The 19,971-nt window shown below is 51.6% G+C and overlaps 1 protein-coding gene across 1 annotated transcript in view; it reads right to left on the bottom strand.

Annotated features, from left to right (window-relative positions):
• PADI6 (peptidyl arginine deiminase 6) overlaps positions 1-19,971 on the bottom strand; it is a 30,016-nt gene that overhangs the window by 3,060 nt on the left and 6,985 nt on the right. The window contains exons 4-14 of the mRNA XM_032759080.2: positions 18,915-18,982; positions 17,730-17,847; positions 16,817-16,942; positions 10,315-10,493; positions 9,993-10,096; positions 6,625-6,736; positions 4,452-4,559; positions 4,083-4,237; positions 3,427-3,583; positions 2,865-2,988; positions 1,392-1,462 (exon numbers count right to left, since the gene is read on the bottom strand). Of these exons, the coding sequence (XP_032614971.1) occupies positions 1,392-1,462; positions 2,865-2,988; positions 3,427-3,583; positions 4,083-4,237; positions 4,452-4,559; positions 6,625-6,736; positions 9,993-10,096; positions 10,315-10,493; positions 16,817-16,942; positions 17,730-17,847; positions 18,915-18,982 (1,322 nt within the window). The remainder of the gene's footprint in view (positions 1-1,391; positions 1,463-2,864; positions 2,989-3,426; positions 3,584-4,082; positions 4,238-4,451; positions 4,560-6,624; positions 6,737-9,992; positions 10,097-10,314; positions 10,494-16,816; positions 16,943-17,729; positions 17,848-18,914; positions 18,983-19,971) is intronic.

Genomic DNA, 19,971 nt, shown 5'->3' with positions numbered 1-19,971 from the left:
TCCATACTGAAGGTAGGCGGTGGCCTGACACCACTACCATCCCCATCACTCGCTGTGTGCCAGGAGCCTCACACATCATACCAACCTTCTGAAGTAGGCAGTTCCCTTTTCACATGGGGAAATGGGGGCTCAGGAATGGCCTAGTCTTTAGTCCAGGATCCCACGGCTAGACAGCATCTGGCACTTCCCAACCCAGACCAGCTGAGCCCAATATCTGAGCGTCTCCCTAGGCCTTGAAATAGGCTTCAGATACATACCCAACACATCTAAGCTGTCGCCAGGGGCTGAGAGATGCTGTCTCAGCCCCATGCCTGGCTGGCACCCACCCTGCTATGCCAGGAGGGCTGTTCTTGCAAAACAGGGTACCCATGCACTGTGCGGGGCATAGAACATTCCTTGGGAACATTCCTGGGAATGTTAAGGACCCAGTGAGCGAAGCAGTTTTGCTGACCATGCAACCTCAGCCAAGAAATTACCCTTCTCTGGGCCTAAGCTTCTCCTTCTAGAAGTTGGGGAGACTCTGCTTCTTATAGCCAATGAGTCACTTCTAAGATCTCTGAAGGCTGGTGACCCTGAACACCATTCTTGCGACTGCTGTGACAGGCCACTTCTTCCAGAAAGCATTGAGTAGGCCCCTCGTCTATTTGAGTCTGATACTCAGCTTCTCAGAAGTGAGGAGCTGGCTTCTTCAAGGAGGCTGCTGAGCTATGTCATTTTCCGGGAAATGGACCCTAGGCAGCTTGAGTAGCATAATGAGCGACACATGAACTTGGGAGTTCAGACTCATTTCCCCAAATGATTGTCCTGGGCTAGCGGTTTTACTGTGTGCCCCACTATCCTCATACGTGAGAGGTGTTTTACTTTATAGGGCTATCTGCAGGGTTTGTAGTGAGGTATCTTGCACAATGCTTGGGCCATCATTGGTTCTCAGCTAGGAACCTAGATAATCAGGGCTTTCCCAGCTTGGGGGAAAAGATCCAGCTGCATAGTCATAGCAAGTAAACTCCCTCTGACAGCATCTGTAAGCAGCATCTGTCAACGGTCCCAACATGCCATGGCGCTCCTCCCTGCCCCTGTCCCACCCTGGGTCCTCAGCCATCTGATACCGTAAGAAAGCTGTGTTACCCACTTCCAGCCCTCTTCCAAGCATAAAGGTACATCGTGCTGTGTTTGACTCCAGAGACCTAACTCCTTATTCCTCTAGTCTCCCTGCACTGGCATATGGCCAGCTCTAGCCCCAGACCTGGTCCTGTATCAAGACCTGGAAGAAAGGGTGGTGGGCACCTGCCCTCCCAACCCTTCACCCCTCAGGAGGGGTGGGTGGAAACCTTCCCGCAGAACCTGCGGCACCAGCCCTTTCTTGGGGATGGCCCCCTTCAAGCTGGTCCTACCTCCACGTATTCATTCTGCTTCTTCAGGCTTTCATCAGCCAGAAGTTGGTCGATGGTTTTGGCTTCCCTTCCTGTAGGAAGAAGTGGGCAGCAGGCCTGCTGGTCAGGGAGTGGCAGCACTGCCCAGAGCTGGGCACACTCAGGCCAGGCCCAGCCACCTGGGTGCATTCCTGGGCCAGTGACCATGGCGAGAGGACTGGCCTGTCTCCAGGGATCACACCCTCAAGACCAATCTCTTCCTTCTGGGGACTGACCAGGGTCTACATCAGAACTCCCAGGCAGGACTTACTGCCACTGGCCACTCTGTCCCCAGCATGAGGGGGAATAGCCTGTGCCAGGCTGAGGGACACAGCCTAGAGCTTGTCAGGATGACTTCAGCCCCTACTCCCCTGATTGCCAATACAACCTGGCACCTTCTCTGCCTGTGACCCTCTCCAGGTTACATTACCCTTGTTCTTCAATTGCCTGATCTTTGGGACAGGGATGCCCAATTCATTTGCCAGCTCTGAGGTGACAGTCTTTGTGATGTGGTTCATGCTCAGCAGATGTCACCTTCCATGGTGCTTCTGTGACCAGGAGTTCCCGGGCCCCACCCCAAAGGCTGAGTATCCAGGAGGTCTGGAGCAGGGTGGAAATTCTACATTTCTAACAAGCTCCCAGGTGTGCTGGCCCTCAGATAACACTTTGGGTATTGAGGGTCTAGAAGAACCTAATACCCCCACAGCCCCTTTCTGGGTTATAACAGCTTTTATTATTTTTTGAGATGGAGTCTTGCTCTGTGGCCCAGGCTGGAGTACAATGGCATGATCTCAGCTCACTGCAACCTCCACCTCCCAGGTTAAAGCGATTCCTCTGCCTCCCGAGTAGCTGAGATTACAGGCATGCACCACCTTGCCCAGCTAATTTTCATATCTTTAGTAGAGATGGGCTTTCGTCATGTTGGCCAGGCTGGTCTCGAACTTCTGGCCTCAGATGATCTGCCCACCTCGGCCTCCCAAAGTGCTGGGGTTACAGGTGTGAGCCACCACGCCCAGCCCACTCCCACAGCCTTTAGATCAGAAGTGCAATGGCACCAGCCACACCACCTCTGCTTGTCCACCTGTGTTTCCTTAATGTAACCAGGAGACCCACAAAGTCCCAGTCCCTAGATACTTAATCCAACATGCCCTGAATAAATCCAGGCACTAGCATTGTTAACACCCATTTTCCCCCTACTTGGGGCCACCTATGTGCTAAGTGAGTCCCCTTCAAATACATCGTAACAGCCTCTAGGCCATCCCAAAACATCTGGTCTACTTGTGTTGTAGTACCACTAGAGCAGCCCAGAAATAAGATATTCTAATACGGCAATTCCAACAGCTTTTGTGCTTCCCTGGCATCCTTTATGCCAAGTGTGACAGAATGGCTATGTAGAAAGGGCCCCCGAGAAAAGGAGGACCCCAGTTCTGTTCTATGCAAAGGGAGTTCCCTTACCATTAGACAGGAGCTGATCTGCTCTAAGCTCGTCAAACAGAAGAGCATCGCCATAGCCTTCCTTCTGTTTCTCTCGGAACAGTTTATAGCAGGCACTGGGGCTGGCCAGGAGCAGCTGGAAGCCCTGGGAAACAGAACTTGGGTCAGAAGCCAGCTTTCTCAGCTGGACATCGTGGCTCATATATGTAATCCCAGCACTTTGGAGGCAGAGGCAGGCAGATCATCTGAGGTCAGAAGTTCGAGACCAGCCTAGCCAACGTAGTGAAATTCCATCTCTACTAAAAGTGCAAAAGTTAGCCAGGTGTGGTGGCATGTGCCTGTAATCCCAGCTACTCAGGAGGCTGAGGCAAGAGAATTGCTTGAGTCCGGGAGGCAGTGGTTGCAGTGAGCAGAGATCATGCCACTGCACTCCAGCCTGGGTGACACAGCAAGACTCTCAAAAAACAAAACAAACAAAAAAAAACAAGAAAAAGCCAGCTTTCTCTCCAGAATCTTCCAAGATTCCCCAACAGAAGGCATGGGGACATGGTCAGATGTCCCTTCTCCAGACCCCAATACAGACCTTTTTGCCCTCATTCTTGTCATCTGTGGGTATGAAGCACATGAACTCATCCACGTGGCCAGTCATTAGCCAATCTGAGTAGAGCTCCACCGGTGCTTGGACCTGCTGGGCATAGAGGAAGTCTCGGAGGGTCTTACTCATGGCCCGGCCCTCTGCACTAGAAGGAAGATGGAAAGAACAGCTCTTGAGCCAGTGTGGCCCAGGCTGGTCACCCGCCACTTGGTATCATGCTGCCTCCAGGGAGCTGGCCTCTCTGACCGTTGTGTGAAAGAGGCCGGTCCATAGCGGATGGGTTGGTTACAAATCCCTTACTCTGACCCCACTCAGAACAGAGCCTAGTGTTTCGAGACAGACAAGCCCAGACATAAGCATCATTTTGGATTTATGGCCACCAAGAAATCCAACCACGTATCTCTTGGAAATGACATCCTGGTGGACCAAATTTCACTTGTTTCAGTTTAAACCCTGGAATCAAAGAATAAACGGTTTATTCTCATCTTTAGTCTCCCACGTGAATCCAAAGCTCAAATGTCTTCAGTTTAAGAAATGGTCCACAGTGCGTGACCCTGCTGAGGTGCTATGGGAAGCAGGCAGGGCCAGGGGAACGACCATGGTTCCCTTCCTTTCATTTGGAGGCGTCTGGCCTGGCGGCTCACCTGGGGTAAAAGCTGCTGCCAATGAGGACTCTGCCCAGGGGGTACTCTCTCCCTTGGACCTTGACAGGTGGGGACACCATCAGGTTCCCAATGGAATCCATGCTGGCCACTTTATGGTCCTCAGTGTCCTGGATCATATAGCCAATACCAGGGCTCTGGGGAGAGACCCAGCCGGGGAAGGGGTGTTAGTAGGGGATGGCTTTAGGCCCCAGTCTTATCCCTAAATCCAGGCTCTCAGGTAGACTTCCACATCCCCTCCCCCCAGAGGCCACCTGGGCCCTCTCCCCACTTGGTGCCCCATCATTTCTAGGCAGGCCCCAGGCCTGAGAGATTGGACTGAGCTCAGATTAGCCAAAGCGAGTTGCACACCAGTGAGTACTTCATGGGGAACTCATCAAGATCGGCGGCCTGAGGCGTGTCGAGGATCAAAGATGTTGTCTTGTGGGGAGCCTGGGTGTAGCAGAAGGCCATCTCATCCTGGAATGGAGAGGAAAACAGATTGTTTGCCAATCACACATCTCCTTGGACCCCATTTAGGGAAAAGTTACAGTAAGAACCCCCTTCCTTCCTGCCAACTCCTGCTCAACCCTCAACACCCAGCTCAGATATCACCCTTTCTCGAAGGCTCTCTGATCCTTCTCTCTCCTCCTCTTCAGGTTTTAAGACTTGAGCATCCATGGCCAGGTGTGGTGGCTCACGCCTGGAATCCCAGCACTTTGGGAGGCCAAGGTGGGTGGATCACCTGAGCCTAGGAATTCAAGACCAGCCTGGGCAACATGGTGAAACCATCTACTTAAAAAAAAAAAAAAAAAAAACCCAAAAAGTTAGCCAGGCATGGTGGCTCATGCCTGTAATCCCAGCTACTCAGGAGGAGGTAGAGGCTGCAGTGGAGCTGAGATCGTGCCACTGCACTCCAGCCTGGGCGACAAAGACTTGAGCATCCAGATTCTTCCTTTCTTCTTTTGTAAAGAATCCATTAACAAGCCTTACTGGCTTACATTCTGAGTCAGTTCTGCGCTGGTGCCACTCAGGAAGCCACCGTGTCTCCACCCTATGCCACTGCAACGCCTTCCAGTTTCGCTTCTATTCTTACCTACTCTTAAGATCTGTTCCCTACATCTTAGCCAGAGGGGTCTTTTGAAAACCTGAACTATAACCTTTCATTCCCGATTCATGCTTTGAGTGTCTCTTGTTTGCCTTTAGCTTAAAAGGTAACTTAACCAGGAGGTAGCCCTGCCTCTCACATTTGTTCACTGTGATCTGGCTGCATCAGCCCTCTTCAAGACCTCCAAGCACACCCCCACATTTTTTTTTTTTTTTTTTTTTTTTTTTAGACAGTCTCGCTCTGTCATCCAGACTGGAGTGCAGTGGCGTGATCTGGGCGCACTGCAACCTCCGCCTCCTGGGTTCAAGCGATTCTCCTGCCTCAGTGACCCAAGTAGGTGGGACTACAGGCACACGCCACCACACCCAGCTGATTTTTGTATTTTTTAGTAGAGATGGTATTTTGCCATATTTTCCAGGCTGTTTTAAAACTCCTGACCTCAAGTTATCAGCCTCCCAATGTGTTGGGATTATAGGCATGAGCCACTGCACCCAGCCAGGGACTCCTTTTAATCCTAGCCACCCCTGTCCCAAATCTCTGCATGGCCAGCTCCTATGTTTCCTTAAGTTTCATTTGCAGATTTTCCCGACTATTATTAAACTGCCTCATTTGGTCTAATGACTCACTGTATCATCTCATTCTCTAACTTTCATAGCACTTAAAAGTTCTATCCTTGCTAACGTGGGACAGCATATGTTCCAATTTATCTCTGGTGCTCAGGATGGTGTGCCTAGCACGTGATGATCACTCATCTGCAGAGGACCGAGCTCTAGAACCGAAGGCTGACCGGGGCTCTAGACTTGGTGCTGTGCCAGAGTTAGGCGGGACCCCAGGGCAGTGGCCCAGCTCCTACAGACTTAGCCAAAGGCATCAGAGCCTTCCGGGGCCTGGGGGTTAGGGTTCTGTGGTCTTGAACATATGTCCATTCTGGAATGGGAAGGAGTTTGGACTCTAAACTCTATTCCTTAGTGGCCATGACTCAGGCAAATCCTCATCTGAGCCTCCACCGAAGTCCTAAAAACACGGCCGCCTCTACCAAGGCTTCATTTGTTTTTTGTTTTTTTTTTTTTGAGACGGAGTCTCACTCTTTCACCCAGGCTGGAATGCAGTGGCGCGATCTCAGCTCACTGCAGGCTCCGCCCCAGCCTCCTGAGTAGCTGGGACTACAGACACCTGCCACCTCGCCCAGCTAATGTTTTGTATTTTTACTAGAGATGGGGTTTCACTGTGTTACCCCAGGATGGTCTCCATCTCCTGACCTTGTGGTCAGCCCGCCTCGGCCTCCCAAAGTGCTGGGATTACAGGCATGAGCCACCACGCCCAGCCTAAGGCTTCGGTCTTTAAGGTTAACCAGAAGCCTGTGAAGTTCCTCTTAGGTGGCATGTGCTGAGTCTCCCCACCCCTCCCCCACAGGTAAGTTCCCAGGTGGGGTGTTACCTGGAGCCACCTGCCCAGGCGGTTAGGGTCCTCATAGACAGATGCCACCTGGCTGTTGCTCTTCTCACTCAGCTCCGTCACTGTGTCCACAAAACCCTGCAGCTGCAGCTCCCTGTCATGGGAGAGAAGCCAGTTCTGGGAAGGCTTTCGAGGCTCCCTTACTGGTTATGACCTCCTTGTGCCAAGAGAGGAACACCACATCCTTCTCACCAGGAGAGGTTACATCCCTGCCCGTGAGGTCGACAGAGCAACCAACCCTGACTTCAGCACAAGCCAGAGGCTCAGAGCCCATCTTGTCCAATGCTATTCAGCTTTGCCCATGGCAGAGCCAGGTTGGGAAGTGTCAGTGGCGGCCCCTTCCCTGGTAGCCAAGGCCTGCTCTGTTTATATCCCTCGGTCACATTCTGCAAGTACCCTTCCTTTTTTGAGACAGTCTCGTTCTGTCACCCAGGCTGGAGTGCAGTGGCATGATCTGACTCACTGCAACCTCTGCCTCCTGGGTTCAAGTGAGTCTCCTGCCTCAGCCCCCCACAGTAGCTGGGACTATATGCCTGCCACCATGCCTGGTTGTCATTTTTGTATGTGTGGCATGGGGTGGGTCTTGAGCCCTGGGATCTTCAAGCCATTATGCGCAGCATCAGGCTCACAGATCTACAGTGGCCATCCCTTCCTTGAAGGGAAACAGCAGTGTGTGAGGCTGATGTTAAGACCACTCATCTGGCCGGGCACGGTGGCTCACACCTGTAATCCCAGCACTTTGGGAGGCTGAGGCGGGAGGATCACCTGAGATTGGGAGTTTGAGACCAGCCTGGCCAATATGGTGAAACCCCATCTTTACTAGAAATACAGAAATTAGCTGGGCATGGTGGCACGTACCTGTAATCCCAGCTACTCAGGAGGCTGAGACAGGAGAATGGTGGGAACCCAGGAGGCGGAGCTTGCAGTGAGCCGAGATAGCGCCACTGCACTCCAGCCTGGGTGACAGAGCGAGACTCCGTCTCAGGAAAAAAAAAAAAAAAATTATAATAATAAATTATCTTAAACAAATGGAATAAACAGGTCCTCAAAAGTTGGAGGTCAGCAAGGCCCTAGTATTGGGAAATATTGAAATTGGGACTGTAGTCCGGCTTCAGGTCCAAAGCTCATGTCGCTACTAATAGAATACAGCAATGTAACTACTGGCATAGCACATTCATAGTGTCTATGCTACTGCTCCAAAGAACCTATTTCTTGGGTCTATGCAAAGCCACAGGGTGCTACCAGCCTGACAAGGTCTAGAACAGTCTGAGGCTTATTGGGGGAAGGGTGTGTCGGCCCAGTCTTGCAGGTCATATGCAGCTATACCGGGTCAAACCGTGCCTGAATACCACACTGTATGGAAGACTTGGCTTTCCTTGAAGAACAAGCAGATGCCTCCTGTGAGTGAGAAAACCCTGTTTTCAAATACTCGAAATACCGCATCTCTCTGCTTTATGTCTTTTGTATCTGCCATCAGCAGAATCCCATCAGACCTTCTAAGATTTTACCTTCTCATCCTGAAGCCTGGTATTCCTCTGAGGACCACCTCCCCAGCAGCCCTCCCCTGGAAGAGCTGTCTGGCTTCTACACCCACTGAAACTGCAAGAGGGGTAGAAGACTTTTTTTTTTTTGAGATGGAATCTTATCTGTCACCCAGGCTGGAGTACAGTGGTATGATCTTGGCTCTCTCCACCCTCTGCCTTCTGGGTTCAAGAGATTCTCCTGCCTCAGCCTCCTGAGCAGCTGGGATTACTGGGGTGCACCACCATGCCCGGCTGTTTTTTGTATTTTTAGTAGAGGCAGGGTTTTATCATGTTGGCCAGGCTGGTCTTGAACTCCTGACCTCAGGTGATCCGCCCTCCTCAGCCTCCCAAAGTGCTGGGATTACAGGCATGAGCCACCACACCTAGCAATTTTAGTTTTTGTTTTTGAGACCGTTTTGCTCGTTTCCCAGGCTGCAGTGCAGTGGGGCTATTTCAGCTCACTGCAACCTGTCTCCTGGGTGCAAGCGATTCTCCTACCTCAGCTTCACTGAGTAGCTGGGATTACAGGCATGCACTACCACATCTGGCTAATTTTTGTATTTTTAGTGGAGATGGGGTTTCGCCATGTTGGCCAGGCTGGTCTCGAACTTCCGACTCTCAGGTGATCCTCCTGCCTCGGCCTCCCAAAGTGCTGGGGTTATAGGTGTGAGCCACCACGCTGGCCACCTTTTCCTATTAGTGTTTCCCATCCCTGCTAGAGCATTCCATCAGCATTATCCTTTGCCTCCTACCTTAAAAAAACAAAAAAGACAGCCTTCACCCTAAGGAATTTGCAATAAAGGGTAACGTGGTAGTAATCTGGAGGCAACTGGTGTGGAGCGAGTGGGGCAGGGGTGTCAATCCCACTCTAACCAATCCCAACTCTAACGGCTGCTCCTGCCACCCTGGCTTGAGCCATGCTGTGTCTAGACGGGTCTCCCACCTTTTATTTGTACCTGACTTTCCATGTGGCCAGAGTGATCATGCAGACAGAACTCTTGGCTTCCCACTGGTTCTGCCTTCAGGATCCTTTCTCCTTTTCTCCCTAGCCATGTGGCTACATAGCTAGAGACTGTTCCCAGATTCCCTGAAGCCGGACGTGGCCCCATGTGTGTTCAGGCTTTTGGCATGTGAGAAGTGGTTCAGGAGACTTCCAGACCACTAGCAGCCACAATAGGTTGCAGCGCCCAAATCTTGGCTCTTTCTCCCTCCTGGGGCCCGGGCCTGGACCTAGGATGTGCGCACCCAGCCTCCCATAGAGGAGGCAGCCACCCTAGGGGAAAGCATAACAAGACTGAAAGGAACCAGGGCCCCTACGTGGCAGTGGGTGAGCAGTACCATCTTCCTGCAGGCATCCAGGTGACAGAAAGCTTTCACCACTGCATTTAGAGTAGGTATGGCCCCAGATACCTCACCCTAACATCCAGGGCCCACAGGGCTCTGCTCCTTTCACCCATCCCTACACCGCCCCTTCCTGGGCTCACACCTGTTCTCTGGCTCCACAGCAGCCTCATCATCCCTGGGACAGGTTCTTGTCCTGACCTCTCCATCCTTCACCCTGCTTTACAGCACTTGGTACTGTTTAAAACCATGCCGTTTGGCCCTCACATAATGGGGGGACTGTCTCATTCACTGTTCCATGCCCAGCTTTGGGAATATTCAGGCATGTATTAGACTGTCTTGGGGCAGGTCCAGACAGCTTAGACAGAAGGGTTTCAACTCTCCTGGTGAGAGGTCCTAATCATCTTTACCCACCCTGCCCTGCATAAAGAAAGAGGGTGCCAGTTATGAGAACGGCCTGACACAGTCAGCCTGAGGGTCTCTCACCTGCACAGGTAAACCTCCAGAGGCACCTGGGTACAGGGAATGAAGACGCAGGGGGCTACCCGGAACACCACCGTGTCTTTGTACAGCAGGGTCTCTGGAATTGACTGCAACAAGACGAGGTCCTGTTAGCAACCTGCTTCCACATTGACTCGCTCCCCTCTTACCCCCAGGGTTCCGGCCGTTCAGCCTGGCCCCCAGCTGGGCCCCCCCCGCCTTCTGCAGCTCTCCCCCAGCAAACCTCGAGCTCTGCCCAACTGTGGGAGATGGCTTTTCCCCCACCGGAGCATCCTAGTCCAAGGACCCACCTATTATGGAGACATACCGGATCTTGAGACTCCTCCACCAGGGACACAGAGTAGGAGATGAGGCCTGAGAATTCGGCGGATGGGAATGCTATAGCTTCAACGTAGAAAGTCTCCTTCAAGTGGCTCCCAAGGAGGGCCAAGGTATAGGCGTGCTGGCCGGGCCCCAGCACCAACTCAAAGGTACTGGAATTGTCTTCTAGGAGAGAAAGAAGGGATGGACCAGCCACTGAAGTAACCTGGTGCTGGTCACCACATTTGATGGTTAAGGTACCGGCTCATTCCTTGTATCAGAGGCAAGGCTGTGAGTTCCAGGAGGCTGGAGCTGAACTGGCTTGGATGTCCCTGTTTCTAGCATTCAGGGCTTGGTAGACAACCAGATGTTCATACATAAGCAACGGCCAGTTATTCACCAGTGTTCCTTGAAGACCTAATTACACGCCAGGAGTTGAAGCTCAGGTGGTGACGCCTTCCTTCAAGGCTCCTGCCTGGTGTAAAGCCTCAAGGTAGGTGGTTCTATATTTTGACCCATGAATCCAACTCTTGTGATAATATCCTAAAGTCCTAAAGGTGAGAAACTGTCCCAGGCTGGGCTCGGCAGCCTCATCTGAAAAAAATCAGACACTTACTGATGCTAGAAATGTGAGTGAGAACCACTTATTGGATGGATTATGCCTCCATCAAGGTTTCTGAAGAAACCAAGTGTTCTTATGATTATACATGTTAAGCCTGTCTCCTAGTTTTAGGTCATTAAATACAAAACCATGCACAGAAGAGATCAGAAGGAAGCTGACCACACGTGGTGATTGTCGTTTGCTAACTAGATTCTAAAGGTGTTTTTTGAGAGGGAGTCTTGCTCTATCGCCCAGGTTGGAGTGCAGTGGCGCGATCTCGGCTCACTGCAAGCTCTGCCTCCCCGATTCTGGCCATTCTGCCTCAGCCTCCCGAGTAGCTGGGACTACAGGCGCTCACCACCACGCCTGGCTAATTTTTTGTATTTTTAGTAGAGACGGGGTTTCACCGTGTTAGCCAGGATGGTCTTGATCTCCTGCCCTCATGATCCGCCCACCTTGGCCTCCCAAAGTGCTGGGATTACAGGCGTGAGCTACCACGCCTGGCCCCCTTTGTGGTGGAGTCCTGCTCTGTTGAGCAGGCTAGAGTACAGTGGCGCTATCTCAGCTCACCTCAACCTCCATCTCCCAGGTTCAAGCAATTCTTGTGCCTCAGCCTCCCAAGTAGCTGGGACTATAGGTGTATACCACCATGCCTGGCTAGTTTTTCGTATTTTTAGTAGAGATGGGGTTCTACCACATTGCCCAGGACGGTCTCCAACTCCTGAGCTCAGGCAATCCACCCGCCTCAGCCTCCCAAAGTGCTAGGATTACAGGCGTGAGCCACTGCGCCCAGCCCAAGTCTGTCCATTTTCTAGGCCAGAAATGACCCTGACCCAAGCTTCTCCCACCTGGGTCACTAGAACTCCTTTCCTGGCCTGTCCTCTTTATCTGTTCCCGATGTGGCAGCTGTAGGCCTGATGGCTGTTCCTGCTTAAGATTCCGGGTGACTTGTTTCAGGGAATCCTAAGCTAGATTTACCTTGGCCACCAGAACCCCGAGAGATCCAGGAACTGCAGCATTCTCAGACTTTCTGCACGGCACTGCCAGCTGCCTCCATCTCCAGCTCCTCCAACGTGCCAGCAGATGGCTGCAGCTGTGGCCATGGCTGCCCCTGGTTAGGCGCTGCCCTGGGTCCTTGGGCCTCTTGCTCTGGGTTAGAGCCCCAGCAGCCCTCCCGATGGACTCTGTAGTTCTGCAGCAGCCCCTCCTTGGAGGCCCTGGAGATGCTGGATACAGGCCCAGCCTCAGTCCCGCTGCTGGCTATGAGGGAACTGGGCCCACTGGGACTGCTCCTGTGCTAGTTCCTGCTTCTCATCTACCGAGAGGCTTCACCAGCCCTGAGCCAGGCCTCATGGGGAAAGACCAGACAAGGCAGTCTTCCCCCAGGAACCCCTGGCAATTTCCCAGTGCAGACACAACCCTCTTGACCTGCTATAGCATCAGCTGGCCCGCGGCACCCAGCCCAAGAGCTGCTACACACCTAGGGCCTGCTCCTGTTCTGGGGACCTGGGCTCCCTGTGGCCATTCCACCCAAGGGTGATTCACCACCAGGCAGTGAGGGCGAGAGGGTCACAGTCTGTTTGCCACAATCCCCTACTGGCTGGCTGTCCTGTGGTTGACCCTCTGGCGGCTCCTCTCATAGATAGTTTGTTGTGAAGCATAGCGAACATTTCACTGTGGGCTATCTTTGCTAGGAGCTGTGGTAGGTGTTTTAGGCTCATGGGCTCACATCCTCAGGACCCTCTGAGGCAGGCATTCGTTGTCCCCATTAAACAAGCATGGGGGAGGCCAGAAGCCCTGCAACCAAGGTACACACAACAGCTGCCTCTGCCTGGAAGGCCCTTCCTGCCCTCAGTCCTCACAGAGCTGCCCAGGAGGCCTTAGCTACCTCAAACTCTCCCTACCCACCCTGGGGGCATCTTAAAGGGCTCCCTCCAGCCTCTGTTGGGTCCTTGGCTGTCTGTCCATCTGTCATAGCAGGCTCTGAGAGCAGGTAACATGGTTTATTCTTCCAGAGCTGGATCCTCAGGGCACAGAGCAAATACTGATGATTCGAGCTAGCTTTTTCCTACCTGCCATGTACTGCTGGACTTACAGGAAGGTGGGTGCCCTTCTTGGTTCTTCACTGGCACTTCCAGGCCATTTCTCTATTCCTCAAGAATCCCAGAGTTCCTGTGAAGTGCTGGCTATCAGATAATGCCAGCTACCCACCCCTTCTTTTGGGGACGACGTCATCCTCTCCATCCTTCGTGGATTGTTCTAGCACTACTTGCCTCCACTGCTGTTGTGTCACCAGTATCTGACAATAGACTAGAACATCCAGATATTTTGATCTCCGACCTTATTTCAATGAACCTGAGTTCTATACTTAGACATCCATTACAATGATCGTAACCCAGACTAGATGCCACCTCCAAGGCAGACAGTGCCTTCCGATCTGTTTAGCTCACCTATGCTCCCACCCCAGTGAGTCCCCAACCTCAGTCCCAGATCCTGCTACCGATCCCCACCCTCCATCCTCACACTTTGACCCTTCTCAGAGCTCAAAAACCCATCACTATATCCTCTCTTATACACACTGTCCACTCCCACACCTTTTTCTAGTTTGCTTTCCTGGAAAACCTCTATTCTGGTCACACCAAGTCTTTAAAGCTCACTCACTCTTGCACCTGAGGAGCTGCAGAAAATCACCACACCGAAAGGCCTCATTTCAGGCTACGACCAGACAGACCTCAGAGCAAGCCACCAACACTACTCAAAGACTATTGTCTCATTCCTGTCCACAGACTCACCTGTATTCCATAGTCCTAAAGGTGATCCTCCTGCCTTGGCCTCCCAAAGTGCTGGGATTACAGGTGTGAGCCACCATGCCCGGCCTGTTTAGAACCTTGTCTTCTGGTTTTCTATTTTGTCTTCTGGCTTTCTATTCCTCTGCAAACTTCTCAGATCTTCCTCTAGGATCCATTTCCCCACCCCTGTTGGATCAGCTCCGTCTATACATCTGCCCATGTACTACCAGCTTCAGACACACTCAACTGCGTGCCAGCCCCCGTAATTACCACCACACGTCTCCCTTTATGGAGAATTCTTTCCATGGCCTAGATTTACTGTGCCTCCCCATTTCAACCTGGCTTTTCACTGTTCTTATCAGGGTCACTGATGACTACCATTCTGAGGATTGTGACTTTACTATGGGCTTGGGCATCTCACTCTACCCACAGCATTTGCCAGGGTTGGCCACTGCCTTACTTTGCCCAGGCTGGAGTGCAGTGGTACAATGTCGGCTCACTGCAGCCTCTGCCTCCTGGGTTCACATGATCCTCCCGCCTCAGTCTCCCGAGTAGTTAGGATTACAAGCTAGCGCCACCACACCCAGCTAATTTTGGTATTTTTAGCAGATGGTTTTACCTTGTTGGCCAGGCTAGTCTCAAACTCCTGACCTCAAGTGATCCACTGGTCTTGGTCTCTCAAAGTGCTGGGATTAAGGCATGAATCACCATGCCTGGCCAGACTTCTTTATAAAAATAATCTTTTATCTTAGAGACAAGGTCTCACTGTGTTGCCAAGGCTGGTCTTGAATTCCTGTGCCCAAGTAATCCTCCTGCCTTGGCCTCCCAAAGTGCTGGGATTACAGGTGTGAGCCACCACACCCAGCCTGTTTCTAGAACCCTGTATTCTGGCTTTCTATTCCTCTGCAAACTTTTCAGACTCTTTTGCTGCATCTTTTTGTGGTTCAAGCTTTAGCATGTTTCAGAGTCACCTGGAGGGCTTGTTAAAACATAGCACACTGTGTTGCCCTACCCTAGATTGTTGAATAAGCTGTTTTTTTTGTTTGTTTTTTTTTTTTTTTTTTGACAAAGTCCCCCACTCTGTCACCCAGGCTGGAGTGTAGTGGTGCAACGTCGGCTCACTGCAACCTCTGCCTCCCAGGTTCACTCCTGCCTTGGCCTCCTGAGTAGTTGGGATTATAGGCATATGCCACAATGCCCAGCTAATTTTTATATTTTTTAGTAGAGATGGGGTTTTGCCATGTTGGCCGGGCTGGTCTCAAACTCTTGACCTCAGGTGATCTGCCCACCTTGGCCTCCCGAAGTGTTGGGATTATAGGCATGAGCCCCGTGCCCAGCCCCTAGATTATTGAATAAGTTTTTTTAAAAAAATTATTTTAAGTCGCACTCAGTCTAGAGTACAGTGGCGTGATCTCAGCTCACTGCAACCTCTGCCTTTCAGGTTCAAGCAATTCTCCTGCCTCAGCATCCCGAGTAGCTGGCGGGCATGCCCGCCATCATGCCCAGCTAATTTTTGTATCTTTAGTAGAGACAGGGTTTCGCCATGTTGGCCAGGCTGGTCTCGAACTCCTGACCTCAGGTGATCCGTCTGCCTCGGCCTCCCAAAGTGTTGGGATTACAGGCATGAGCCACCACACCCAGCCTGAATAAGCTTTTTCAATAAAGAAAGCAGTAGGTCACTATGATCCACATGATGAAGTATGGCATCATGAACTTAGCAGGCTACACGAACTGGCGGACTCCAAGGCCCGCCTGGCCTAATCCACCTACTTCAGCACTGGTGGCCTCCCAGGGCCAGAGTAGCCCTTGTGGCCTGAACCAGACCTAGATCCCTGGGTTTCTTAGGCTCACTCCAGCTCACATGTAAGATGGCCACGTCCAAGCTGGGCTACATTTTCTAGCTAATCCCAGGCTACTTTGAAATCCAGCTGAGACCTATGGTCTGCAGACGAGATGGAGTAGGAGACTGAGCCAAGGCCCCAGAGTGCAGACCAGGAATGGCAGGGGCACACTCTCCAATGCTGGCAACAGAGATGGTGCCCTCCGAGAACAGGCACAGTATAGACCACAGAGCTCCCTGCGTTGCCTAGCTGAAGCTAAGCATGGTTTACAAGAGAAGGTAGCAGGTTGGGCCAGGTGCAGTAGCTTACACCTGTAATCCCAGCACTTTGGGAGGCCAAGGCAGGAGGATTGTTTGCATGCAGGAGTTTGAAACCAGTCTGGGCAAAGTGAGACCCCGTCTCTACAAGAAAAGCAAATTAGCCAGTTGTGGTGGCACACACCTGTCATACCAGCTACTTGGGAGTCTGAGGTAGGAGGACTGCTTGAGTCCAGGAAGCTGAGTCTAGTCTACAGCGAGCCGTCATCACACTACTGCACTCCAACCTGAGTGACAGAGCTAGATCCCGTCTCAAAGGGGAAAAACAAAACCAAACCCAAAAAAAGCATGCTGGCATGTCCCTCCAGGAGCAGAGAGCTAGCTCTCATTGAGAGATTTAGAGGTATGCTAAGTACTGAGTCAGTTCAGGGAAGTCAAAAGATGCACAAGGCTGTTTTGCTGGAGTTGGGCATGTCTACCTCCTAACCAGCCCTCCGTCTACAGAATAGAGTATGCTACCTGCCTCCCAGGAGGGGAGGGCTGAAGATGGGTGGTGGATGGCATGGTGGCTGGGAAGCAGGTGCTGCCATGGCTGCCGCTCTAGAGGTTTTGGCCTCATTTCTGGAAATTTAACATAGTAGATCTGGGTTTAGAGTGAAGACGGATTCTCCTGAGAGGAGTCATTGGGAGATGTGATCTAATCTGTAAGGCGATAGCTACTGTTTCAGCTGATATGTCTCTCTTCTCTTCTAGCCTGCAGGGAGGCACAGCTACTCCCATTTTACAAGTGGAGAAAGTGGCTTAGAGGTACAGTAACTCACCCATGTGTACAGACTTAGCCTATGGGAAAGGTGACAGCCAGAGAATCCTAGAAACACAAGTACAGCCACAACAGCCTCTCATCTGCAACTCTAGGTCTCCAGCAGGCTTCTGCTGGGGACCTTGCTGGGAGGAGGTGTGGGCACAACTTGCCTGGCACGTCGAGAGCAGGCAAAGCTGGAGCTGGCACAAGAACACTCACTTTGGGGCCAGTAGACTCTCGCCTTCTTCGACTCTTCTGTGGAGGTATGGAGGACTAGCCGATATTTCTTTAAGATACAGCTGGGGCCTTGGACATTCAGTGTCATCTGGGACAGACTCGTTATTTCTGAGCAAAAGACAAAGCAAAGGTCAAGGAATGTCTGGAGGCCAGCAATCTGGGGGTGCAGGGAGGAGCAGTAGAGAGAGGCCGGGAGTTTGAACAGAGCACCAAGGACCCCCTGCCTTTTGCTAGGGCCCGGGCCCAAAGAATTACCACTTCACTGCTTGTTCTGGGTGGCTACAGGCAAGCTGTAAACCCCAGGGCCTCCTTTTGAGGGAGGATGGGATTTATCCCATGGTCCCCACAAACAGAACAGGGCCTACCTCGATCAGTTCAGTGAGGGTTCACCTCCAGCCTCAGTAGGAACCAAGACATTCCATCCTACTGCTAAGACCTAGAACCCTGGTCCCAACCACAAGTCAGGATCCAAGGCAAATTTTACCCAAGACAGTCCAAGGTTCCTGGCCCAGACTATGAGAGGCTTTTTAGAAAGCAGTGCATATACCCCTATTGTCTTCATTTAGTCTTGTCAACCGTCAACCAACTGATAGAGTTGGGAGGCCAACTGTATCATCTCCATTTTACAAATAGGGAAACAAGATCAGGGAAGTTAGTGTGCTCAAGTTCACAGCTAGGAAATAAGGAACCACCCATGCTCTTTGCTTGGGGCCATGTGACCTCTTCCCAATTATATATCTACAACCCAGGATAAAAGATTTGATCAGCCCAGGCATGGGGACTGGGGAAGAGGGTGTGGGGGGTGGGGTGGAGAAAATTAGTCTGGAAGCTGTATTTGCTGAGAAGCAGGGCAAAGAGACCAAGAAGGAAAGGCAGAGACAGTCTGAGGTCCTACCCTCTGAAAAGATCACTTTCTTGGTTTTCTTGTCCTCAAGTTGCTGGCCGACATCAGCAGGGTTGCAATTCACAAGCAGGATGGCACCCCAACCGCTGGGACCCCAGATCCATTTTTTCTGCAAATGAGATGGGAACATTGGCTCAGGAAGGAGCCAAATAAATCCTCTGCTTCTCGGATGCACCTCATAGCAGAGGGGCCCAGCCAAGCCTTTCTCCAGGGTCACAGGGACCCATGGAACAGGAGCGGTGAGGTCAAGAATCTGTAGGCACAGGAAGGTAATGTCAGGTAAGGAGGCTAAGAGGAAGGGAAAGAAGCTAGGTTCAGGGTTACCAGTTACCTACCTCATATTTCAGGGTCAGAGAATCAGGGACCGAGGCAAACTGGAAGAGATGTGCTACCTGGCAGCAGCAGCTAATCCTCTCATCTAGGATACTCCACAACCAGGGTAGGACATGAGCCTCAAGTTGCCAGATATTCTAGTTTTTTTTTTTTTTTTTTTTAAGTGAGCTAGAAATTTAATCGGTTCTGATCCCAGTACTTTGGGAGGCCGAGGCAGGCAGATCACTGGAGGTCAGGAGTTCGAGACCATCCTGGCTAACACAGTGAAACCCCGTCTCTACTAAAAATAAAAAAAAAGAAATTAGCCAGGCTTGGTGGCAGGCACCTATAGTCCCAGCTACTCGGGAGGCTGAGACAGGAGAATGGTGTGAACCTGGGAGATGGGAGCTTGCAGTGAGCCAAGATCGTGCCACTGCACTCCAGCCTGGGCAACAGAGCGAGACTCCATCTCAAAAAAAAAAAATTAGCCAGGTGTGGTGGCGCACGCTTGTAACCCCAGCTGCTCAGGAGGCTGAGGCAGGAGAATTGCTTGAACCTGGGAGGCGGAGGTTGCAGTGAGCTAAGATCATGCCACTGCACTCCAGCCTGGGTGACAGAGGGAAACTCCATCAAAAACAACAACAACAAAACAAAAACAAAAAAACACCCTATAAAAGAAAAGGAATTTAATCAGCTCTGACTTGTACCATGACAGTTTGGTTTCCCGCCTCCCCTCCATGTATCTAATCCTTCAGCAATGTTACAGGAATTGGGCTAGACACTGGGAAGGTCAGATCAAGTGAGCATTTGGGCAGATTTGGCTTATGGGGCCCCTTCCCCGCCCCCTCTTGCTGGCCGACTCACCTTAGCCTGTTTGTCACTTGACATCTCAACTTGCCCATTGCGGTAGATGTCTACCTCTAGAGAGACCTCTGAAAAAGAAAAGGGTGTCCCAGTCACCTAGACCTGCCACATGGAACCTCAAAGTTATAGGTTATCTCCTGTGGGGCTGCCCAAGGCTGGCATCAGGGCATCCAGCCTTTCTGGCATGCTATCAGTTTAGAAGCAGAAACCATCCTCAAAGGTGACAGCTTCACATCAGCAATCCTGGAGGGGCCCAAGTAGTCACATGTCTACCCTAAACCTCCTGGGAACTCACAAAACAAGCCCATCATGGTCCTCATGCCATCTCATGCCTTTCAGCCTCTACCCAAGTGATTCTTACTTGCAAAGTCTACCTCTCTAGCCTTCTGGAAAGCTTTATGCTCCAAGACATAGGAAAGGCTTAATATGGCCAGGCCCAGTGGCTCACTCCTGTAATCCCAACGCTTTGGGAGACTGAGGTGGATGGATCACTTAAGGTCAGGAGTTCGAGATCAGCCTGGGCGACATGGCGACATCTCATCTCTACTAAAGATATAAAAATTAGCTGGGCATGGTGGAGGGCACCTGTAGTCCCAGCCTCTTGGGAGGCCAAGGCAGGAGTGTCACTTGAACTTGGGAGGTGGAGGGTGCAGTGAGCTGAGATCAGACCACTGCACTCTAGCCTGGGTAACAGAGCAAGATTCTGTCTCCAAAAAAAAAAAAAAAAATTTTCAATACATGACAATTCTAAGCCCTTTTAAAAGTTAAGGATTAGCTGGGCATGGTGGCTCACGCCTGTAACCCCAGCACTTTGGGAGGCTGAGGCAGGCAGATCACCTGAGGTCAGGAGTTCAAGACCAGACTGAGCAACATGGCAAAACTTTGTCTCTACGAAAAATACAAAAGTTAGCCAGGCGTGGTGGCAGGCGCCTGTAGTTCCAGCTACTCAGGAGGCTGAGGCAGGAGAATCGCTTGAACCCAGGAGGTAGAGATTGCAGTGAGCAGAGATCACACTACCGCACTCCAGCCTGGGTGACAGAGTGAGGCTCCATCTCAA

The sequence above is a fragment of the Hylobates moloch genome, unplaced genomic scaffold (assembly GCF_009828535.3).
Source record: "Hylobates moloch isolate HMO894 unplaced genomic scaffold, HMol_V3 SCAFFOLD_9, whole genome shotgun sequence".
NCBI classification, from domain to species: domain Eukaryota; kingdom Metazoa; phylum Chordata; class Mammalia; order Primates; family Hylobatidae; genus Hylobates; species Hylobates moloch.
The sequence above is the reverse complement of the archived record's forward strand: the minus strand, read 5'-3'. Positions and strand labels throughout refer to the sequence as shown.